The sequence below is a fragment of the Tasmannia lanceolata genome, unplaced genomic scaffold (genome assembly GCF_043159265.1).
Source record: "Tasmannia lanceolata isolate RefF3 unplaced genomic scaffold, GAP_Taslan_0.1 ptg000003l, whole genome shotgun sequence".
In the NCBI taxonomy this organism is placed as follows: domain Eukaryota; kingdom Viridiplantae; phylum Streptophyta; class Magnoliopsida; order Canellales; family Winteraceae; genus Tasmannia; species Tasmannia lanceolata.
The window spans coordinates 62,267,005-62,276,641 of NW_027518680.1; the positions used below are offsets into that span (position 1 = coordinate 62,267,005).

General features: G+C 48.4%; 1 protein-coding gene across 1 annotated transcript; it reads right to left on the reverse strand.

Annotated features, from left to right (window-relative positions):
- Positions 1 to 1,675: 1,675 nt before the first annotated feature.
- LOC143870009 (uncharacterized) lies at positions 1,676 to 4,743 on the reverse strand. The gene is made up of 2 exons (XM_077376535.1): positions 4,289 to 4,743; positions 1,676 to 1,859 (listed from the first exon to the last, which is right to left on the reverse strand). Exons 1-2 carry the CDS (start codon positions 4,741 to 4,743, stop codon positions 1,676 to 1,678), a joined length of 639 nt encoding a protein of 212 aa, XP_077232650.1.
- Between the last annotated feature and the right edge of the window lie 4,894 nt (positions 4,744 to 9,637).

The following is a 9,637-nucleotide window of genomic DNA, read 5'->3' on the forward strand; positions in this document are numbered from 1 at the left end:
CTCTGATCTGAGACTCCTCACGGAGTTCCTCAAGCAAGTCGAGGTTGACGCGGAGCCCATCCCCATTGAGCTGTTCATTGAAGTCAACAACTCTTGGGGAGGGAACGCCGATGTCAACCGGAATCACGGCCTCTATCCCGAAGGAGAGATTGAAAGGCGACTCACCCGTTGCGGTGCGTGGGGTAGTCCGATATGCCCAGAGCACATGGTACAGCTCGTCAGCCCAGCGTCCGGCCTTATCATCCAGTCTTTTCTTTATCCCCTGCAGCAGAGTCCTGTTCGTTACTTCTGTCTGTCCATTCGTCTGAGGGTGTGCCACGGAAGTGAACCTTTGCTCAATCTTCAGATCTGAACAAAACTTTCTGAAGTTCCTTGAGTCGAACTGCTTGCCATTGTCTGTTATGAGGACCCCGGGGATCCCGAATCTGCACACCACTGATTTCCAGAAAAAGTTCTGGACGTTCTGCTCGGTGATCTTGGCCAGAGGTTCAGCTTCTACCCACTTAGTAAAGTAGTCGATGGCGACAACGACGAACTCGCGGCCTCCGGAGGCCGGCGGAAAAGGACCTAAAATGTCCATTCCCCAGACAGCAAAAGGGAGAGGGCTGGTGATCGGGGCCATTGGCACGGCAGGCTAGTGAACGGCTGGGGAGAATTTCTGACACTTCTCACACTTCCTCACAAGGCTCAGAGCATATTATCTTAGTGTAGGCCAGTACAGGCCTCTTAGAAGGACTTTGATGGCGAGGGCCTTGCCCCCAAGATGCTCTCCATAAATCCCTTCATGGGTCTCTCGCAGGGCATACAGGGCATCATTTGGCCGGAGACACTTCAAGTACGGGAGGGTGTAAGATCTCTTGTACAGAGCTTCACCGTCGAGTGAAAACCTTGATGCCCGCTGTACGACTTTACGGGCTTCTTTCTTCTCTCCGGGGAGCTCTCCGCTGCGCAGATATCTGATGATCTCATCCATCCAGCACGGCTCATCGTTGATCTCTATTACTACGACTGGCTGACCTTCAATACTGGAGGTTTTTAAGAACTCCATGCGAATTTCTCTGAGAGCGGTGTAGCCGATGCCGCTAGCTTTGAGAGCACATCGGCCTTTGTATTTTCAGTCCGGGGGACTCTGATGACCTCGAAACTTCCGAACTCACTGGCCAGGCTACGCACCCTTTGCAGATACTTGACCATTCGCTCTTCACGGGCCTCATATACTCCCTGGATCTGGCATACAACTAACTGTGAATCGCAGTACGCCTTCAGTCTCTGAGCGCGGGCCTGAATGGCGAGGTTCATTCCGGCGATGAGCGCTTCATACTCTGCCTCATTATTTGACGCACGGAAACCAAACCTCAGGGCATAATTCAGGACAAAGTCCTCTGGTCCTGTGAGAACTAGTCCGGCACCGCTGCCACTTTTGTTTGAAGATCCGTCGACATACACCTCCCAGAGCGGCTCTTCAGAACACGGAAGCGGGTTGGTTTGCGGGGCTGCACCCTCAAGTCCGGGAAGCGGAACCGCTTCGGCTTCAATCTGATGCTCGGGAATAACCGGTTCTGCTTCCAAAGGAGGCGCTGCTTCCGACCCGGGGTCTGAATCTGGCATTGTACATTCAGCTATAAAATCTGCAAGAACCTGAGCTTTGATCGCTGGCCTGGGCAGATATTTGATGTCAAACTCGCTGAGCTCGACGGCCCACTTCACAAGTCGGCCTGAAGTGTCTGGACGGTGGAGGATCTGCCTGAGGGGCTGTCCCGTCAAGACCTTGATCGTATGCGCCTAGAAATACGGCCTTAACTTTCTGGCCGCCATAACGAGGGCGTATACGAGCTTCTCGACTCGCTGGTATCTGGTCTCTGCATCATGGAGGACCTTGCTGACATAGTAGATCGGCTTTTGCTGGTGGTACTCCTCTCTGATCAGTACTGCTGCAACTGCCAAAGGTCCCGCTGAGAGATACAGAATCAGCTCTTCTCCTGGCTCTGGCTTGGATAGCAACGGCGGAGAGGACAAGTACTGCTTCAGCTCTTCAAATGCCGCTTGACACTCCGGAGTCCAAGGCGCGGTTTTTATACCTTTGACTGCGTTGAAGAACGGAAGGCATTTTTCCGCGGACTTAGAGATGAACCGCCCCAAGGCAGCCACTAACCCGGTCAGTCGCTGTACTTCTCTGATAGTTCTGGGTGGAGTCAGCTCCATCACTGCCTTGATTTTCTCAGGATTTGCCTCTATCCCTCTCTGGCTTACCATGAAGCCCAGAAACTTGCCTGCTCCGACACCGAACGTACACTTGGTCGGATTGAGCTTCATGTTGTGCTCCTTTAAGATTTAAAACGCTTCTTTGAGGTCGGCAACATGATTGCAGGCAGCTCTGCTCTTGACCAGCATATCGTCCACATATACCTCCATATTGCGGCCGATCTGCTCCCTGAACAGCCTGTTGACGAGCCGCTGGTAGGTGGCCCCTGCGTTCTTCAGTCCAAAAGGCATAACCCGATAGCAATAAGTCCCCTGATCGGTTACAAAGGATGTCTTCGGAATGTCGGACTCATGCATTCTGATCTGATTATATCCTGAAAAGGCGTCCATGAAGCTTAGCAGCTCGTGACCTGCAGTAGCGTCGATGAGCTGATCAATCTTTGGGAGCGGGTAGCTGTCCTTCGGGCAGGCCTTATTCAGGTCTGTGAAATCTATGTAGGTCCTCCACTTCCCATTAGGCTTCTTCACCATCACCACATTCGCGAGCCAGTCCGGATACTGGATCTCGCGGATGAAGTCGGCCTTCAGAAGCCTTTCCACCTCTTCTCTGATGGCCCTTCGCCTCTCCGGTGCAAAGTGCCTCCTCTTCTGTTTTACAGGCTTGCAGGTCTGATCAACCCCAAGCTCATGGGTGCTAATTGCAAGGTCAATGCCGGGCATGTCTGAAGGAGCCCAGGCAAAGACATCTGCATTGGCTCTGAGGAACTGAGCGAGATCCTGCTGCGCGGCCTCAGGCAGGGCAGAGCCGATCTGGACAACCCTCTGGTCGTCATCGTTGTACAACTGGATAGATATAAGGTCCTCGGCCGGTTCGTTTACTATGGTCCGGGCTTCATCCCTTAGATCAAACAGCTTGATTGGCAGAGACTCGGACGCATTCTTCCCTCTTAGTGCCGCTGCGTAGCACTGCCTCGACTGGGGCTGATCCCCTCTAACTTCCCCTATACCCCCTGGTGTAGCGAACTTCATCTTCTGATGATAGGCGAAGGGAACAGCTCGGAGGAGATTCTGGCCGGGGCGGCCCAGGATAGCATTGTAAGCCGACTTGGCCCTTACCACCAAGAAGTTCACCATGGCGAAGGACTGGCAGGGCGGCTCCCCTATAAGAACTGGAAGCTCGATCTGCCCTTCAACTTTGACAACTTCTCCAGAGAACCCGAACAGATCAGAATTGGCCGGCTTCAGACGGTCAGTTCCGATCAGCATCCGCTTAAAGGCGAGATAATAGAGGATGTCTGCGGAGCTCCCGTTGTCGACCAAGATCTTCTTCATTTCCCAGTTGGCCACCAGCATGGTGATGACCAGGGCATCATCATGCGGGAGGATCAGGCCATCGAGATCTGCATCTGAAAAAGATATCTCGCTCTCTAGCCTGGCCTTCTTGCTGCAGGTGTGGACGGCGTTGATCTGCTGGGCATAAGTCCTGCGGGCTCATGAAGAGGTTCCTCCTGCGGGCGGCCCTCCTGAAATGGTACCAATAACACCGTGAGGTTGAGGTTGAGGTACCTGAGGAGGAGGGGGGCTGGCCGGCTCAGGAGCTTGTATGCGGTCCCCCAGGGGTTGGGCGCTCCGGGGGCTTCTGCCTCTGGTCCTCGGCTTGTCCTTGCGCTCTCTTTTGTTGTCATCATTTTTTAAGTACCTTCCGAGGTACCCTCTGCTAATCAGCTGCTCGATCTCCTCCTTCAAATGGAGGCACGCATTTGTGTCATGGCCGTGGTCCTTGTGGAACCTGCAGTACTGGGACATGTTTCTTTTTCCCGACGAGGTCTGCCTTTCCGGCCACCGAATGAAATCCTCTTCCCGAATGGCTGCTAGGATCTGTGCTCTGGACGCGGTCAGCGGCGTGTAATGCTCTCTCGGGTGGGGACTTCTCCCCTTTCGAGAAGGGCTTCTCTCCCTGCGGGGAGGGCTTCTCTCCTTCTTCTGAGACTTATCATCCCTACGCTGCTTGGTAGGGTTCTTATCCTCAGGCCTTCTCTTGCTAACAGAGTCCAGGGCGGCGAGAGTTTCTTCCACCGAGATGTACTCCTCCGCCCCGGCCATCAGGTCTGCGAGGGATTGCGGATTACGCCGGGCCAATGCTCGCCTGAAGTCAGTTGATCGGGCGCCGGCCAGAAGGGCATTCATGGCCGCAGAGGGATCCAGGTTGGGAACCTGAAGGGCTTCCCTATTAAAGCGACCAACGAACACTTTTAAGGCCTCATCATCTCCCTGCCTGAGGGCCATCAGCGAAGCCGTCGTCTTCCTGGGTCTTCGGCTGCTCATAAAGTGACGGGCCAGGTCGTCCCCAAAGTCAGCAAAATTATCCACAGAGCTGGGTTTAAGTCGCGAGTACCAGTCCCTCGCGGCTCCAGTTAATGTGGTGGGTAACGCCCGGCAAAGGAATCCATCCGACGCCCCGTAGAGGAGCATTGTAGTCCTGAAAGTGTCCAAGTGATCCACGGGGTCGGTGGTCCCGTCATACTGCGGAATCTGCGGCATCTTCCAGCCCGCGGGGGCTGCAGCACTGAGCACTCTGTTAGAAAATGGAGTAGTACTTGCGAAGAGCCGGGAGGCTGGCCGGCCCTGATCTCTGGCAAGCTCTTCGATCCGGTGGTCGATCTGCTGGATCCTTAGTAACACCGGGTCGTCTCTCTCTGCCCGTTGAACGGACCTCTCTCTTCTCGCCGGCGGGCTTATAGCAGAGCCGGACTGACTGGCCGGACTTTTTCTCCGGTGCCGCGATCCCTCTCTGTGCGCAGGGTCTCTCCTGCTGCCATGCCTTTGTACGGAGGGAGATCGTGACCGGTGATGTAGGCGAGGCTCGGGGCGCACATGCTTGTCCCGGGAAAGGTGATCTCGTCTTGTGGAGTGGCGAGTCTGTTCCCGGGGCAGGGGCGTGTGCTCTCTGCGGGAGCTTCCCCTCCTCTGGGTGGGCTGAGAAGCCTCGACTGGGCGCTGCTGGAGTGCGGGGGCCGGATTCCTGAACTGCGCAATCACAGCGGTCATTTCTTGGAAAAGGGCCCGCATCTCCCCTGGGGTCGGGGTAGGGTCTGAGCGGTCCGAACGGATCGGACTTTGCTCCCCTATTGCCCCGGCCTCTATCTGCGAGGCCAGTCGCTCACTTCTTCCTTCACGGGGGGGCTGTAGCCCGGGTCGTCCGGAAGGTTGGCGCATGCTTTCCGTTTTTTCCTACCATTGATTGAGTGCGGTTCCGAACAGCTTTTTGTTTCGGGTCCCACGGATGGCACCAAATCTGTTAGGTCTAAAATTGGTAACAGGTTATGGTAGGGCCGGAAGGGCTGATCTGGCACGCCGCAGCTGAAGAGCTGATGGAGTCCTGCGCTGCACAGGGGCACAGACAAGAAAACAAAGGGTCAGAAGACCAACCCGGAGTGGTGCTCCGGACAGGTGCTTCGACACTCAAGTCAGTATGAGCAGGAGTGCAGAGCAATGTCAGAGCAAAAAGCTTAGGGTTTTCGATCTCAGATCCTCACCTTAGCACAAATGAGGGCTATTTATAGTGGTTCTGAGCCACCTGTCCAGGACAGGTGGTAGCCCCTGTATGGACCAGGTCTCATACCTATGAGGGGCAGGTGGAAGTCCCTGATCGGTCCAGGTGCCATGCCTAGCAGGGACAGGTGTTGGCTTTGCAGTGGTCCCTGTGAGGGCCACGTGTCAGCAGCCAATTGGTTGCAGATTTTGGACCCCATCACCACTCAACCACATTTAAAGCTACATAGAAAAAATGCAGAAATTGAAGGAAAGATTAATGCGGTTGAGTGCAATGGATCCAATAGGATGTCCTCGTGACTGGGTTTTTGCAAGAGCATACTTCAATTTAGCATTCCTCATATATGAGTGAAAGCCCCCCTCTTACCTTTTAAGGGGCTAATTAAAATCAATTTCCAAAGTTTGGTGAAAGAGGGTTTTACCTACCCGTCCTTTCACTTCCTAATAAAATCCTAAACTATCTTGTAAACTGCTAGTATATAATTTGATGTTGAACAAATCAATTAAGTAGAAAATGTTTTATGAGCCATGGTTGTTAAATCTCTTTCTCGAAGCCACTTTTTGAGCCGCACGGGTGCAACGTGGGTGCGATTGGATCAGTTGATCTGAATGCCGACTACAAGTCTAACCCATTGTGGTTGACCTCTCCTTGATCAATCAAGCCTCATTTTAGGGCTGACAAACAAAACTGAATTTTTCTTGGGCTTGAGCCTAGTGCTCAACTGGTTAAGGTTTTTCTTCAACCTTGAGGTCGGAGGTTCAATCCCAACTTACCAACTAAAAAAATCTAAACTTTTCTTTTCGTTTTTTTAGCCTTATTTCCTATAAACAAGAGACCATTCAGGATGGAACCAAGATCATGTGTGTCACCAATCTTAATTAATCTTCACAATGATCTGCCTCGATGAATTCAACCACATTGGGGCTGTTTGGAAGTAGGGAAATTTTTAGGGATATTTTCAAGGAAAGGGAAATGCTAGAATATGTTTCCCAATTCCCACCCATATAGGTAGTATTTTGATTCCACCCCGAACAAAATGAAATTTTTAATAGAATCTTATATTTAAAATTTTGTTCTAACTTTTTCATTCCGTTTTCAAGGAGAATCAGAATAGGATGCGAATTCTGATTCTTGATTCCAACAATCCAAACACCAATCCAAAGGGTTTTCATATTCTCATGCCCCCCTTTTAAGTTATTTTTTTATTTTATTATACCACTTTGCCTACCCCAAGAAGAATCACTCTCTTCCATTACATTCCATGTGACAAGACGACAATTCCATTTTAATGTCATGTATAAGGTCTATTGACAGAAATATCGTTGTGGCCCACCATTTTATACCCGAGCATAGAATGGGTGGGGCGGCCACCATTTACACTTAATTTGATTGGCTCGGCATCTCTCTCCAAACCCATGCATATTGTAGGGCCCACTATTTTACACCTCGTGCAATGATGGGTGTGGCCCACCATTTTACACCATATGTTTTGATGCGTGGGCCCACCATCTCAACCCAATTTGGTGCCCACCATTTTACACATCATGCTATTAATGGGACAGCGCCGCCGTTTTACAAATAGGGACTGAGTTACGACTACATTCTACCCACTATTTTACACCTCATGCTATTTGGAGCGAGCCTCAAACGTACATGTTCTTGAAACGTACATGTTCTTGAAACTTAATTATGTTCATGCAAGACTTATGTTTGGGAGTTTCTCCAAATTTTATTCAAGTTACATTTTCTACATAATTTTGGCACTCTATTAAGAGTTTATATTTATCTTGCTGTGGAGAAGATTGAGCTTCTTCTCGGGGTTTGTTCCCTATTATCTTTGGATTATTGATTTCTTCTTTCTTCCGCTCGCTCCAACTCAGCTCAGCTCAACTAAGCCTTTGTCCCAAACTAGTTGAGGTCGGCTACTCAACCCTTTAGAAATTTTTCATGAAGAACTAAATAAAGAACTAGTGTGTAGATAACTTATCTACACTAGTGTGTAGAAACTCTTTTCTCTTTCATAAAACAAAAAAATAAAAAAACTAACGTCGCCCTAGGTCCCACCTAGATCAAACAATCAGAATCCGTCTATCTAAAAGGCACTGCTTAGGATTCTCCCTAAAAAGGTTTATACTATTGATTTTTATAGAGGATGCCCATTTAGCTGGCATGTGAGCTACCCTCATTATTGTTTCAATTCTCAACAGGATTTGCTAGGGAATTTTTTGGAAAGACATTTGCAGCTCACTTTTGCAGTAGATAACAACCAGCTCAGATGAATCAAAAGAATAAGACAAAATCTGTTAAAAACTGAGAATATTGTTTGTTCTCTTGCACAATTAAGCCGAGAATTGACTTTCCCCAAAATTGCTTAGCAATTATCAACATTCCAAATCACTCAAATTTATGGAATCTTAGGCTGATGATTAGGATAAAATCCTACCAATGACCATTAGGCTGAATTAGGAGAGACAAAGAGTCATTAGGAAGACACTACATTTTTAGGAAGTTTGTAACAGCCCTCCCAGTTACACCACGTGTCTATCAACACAAAGTATAACACATTTTCATGCCAATAGTACCCTACATTTTTTTAATAATACGACAAATAACCCTTGATGCCTATTTTGGACGATCCTAGAACAACTGCATCTTTCTCTTTGTAGCTTTTCCTTTTGTCGAAATTTTGATATTGACAAATGATCAAGGTTTTAAATTTCGATTTCGTCCGAAATAACTAAATTTCGGTCGAAATTAGGTACTAGCACAAAATACCGCTTTTTCTAACCGAAATTTCGGTCTAAAATTTGGCAAAGTAATAAAATAATAAAAATTTAGCTTTTATTTAGCCGAAATTTCCAAAATCCCGTCAAGATCCAAAATAATTTCAGACCTTATGAAGTGGATCCAATGGACACATTTACAGTCCAACTGTTGTGCCCAAATTCAATTCGGATCCTTGAACACCACCAACCATGCTCAAGCATAAGTCATTTTACTCTTTCTAAATGTAGAGAAATTATATGATGTCCGACCGTCAAAAAGAAAGGGCGGAGAGAGACAAACCCTCTCTCCCTTGATTTTTAATCTAAGGGAGAGCACCATTTTTTACTTTTCCTTGGTTTAAAAACTAAGGCAGCAGGTTTTGTCTCCTTCCGTCTTTTACATTTTGACGGTCGGGCATCATATAATTTCGTTGGGAATCAAACCCTCGTCCATCATCTCCTTAAACATATAAAAGGCATGAAAGAAATTCCCACAACGAGTATTAATTTTGCAGCAATAATAGGAGACTAGGAGACTGCTTTTCGTTCGGGCATTCTCTCGAACAGATAGTGTGAATCTTTTAGATTTTCCCGCTTTTGAGTTGTAACTTGTAAGTGAAAGTGTGGGGTCGAAGTGAGAGGGTCAATCATCTCCTGTGCTTTTTTATTAGTTTAATTATCCAATGTCCAATAATCATCAACTTATGGGCAGATGAAACGGTGGGTCCCACTGATTAATTACCAGCCATATATATTGTTTGGATCAACAATCAATTGAATCGTGAAAATCAATGGTTATCATAGTGCTAAGCACTTCTGACAACTGTATTCAATGAAACTACATTCTTTGGGGATATCATCTCGAACATTCTGTTTGCATCTTTTAAATTCCTACATGTTAGGAATTAACAACGAAGCAGAATAACGATGCAAAGATAAACGAAAGATTCACACACATATTTACGTGGTTCACCCAATCAGTTTGGTATGGGCTACGTCCACGGCAGAGTGATAAGCCAACGATTACAAACCCTCACGCCTCTCTCACAATCGGGTCTCCTGATATCACATCCCTTTTATATGGCGTTCAGAAACGCGTTACAATAAAGAAAAAAAA

Excerpts from the sequence above, each read along its gene's own strand:
- LOC143870009 (XM_077376535.1), bottom strand. The coding sequence starts at position 4,743 with ATGCCGCAGATTCCGCAGTATGACGGGACCACCGACCCCGTGGATCAC. Across the intron at positions 1,860-4,288 it reads CTGATGGCCGGGGCGGAGGA|AGACCAGATACCAGCGAGTC; the intron begins GTACATCTCGGT and ends TCCATGATGCAG.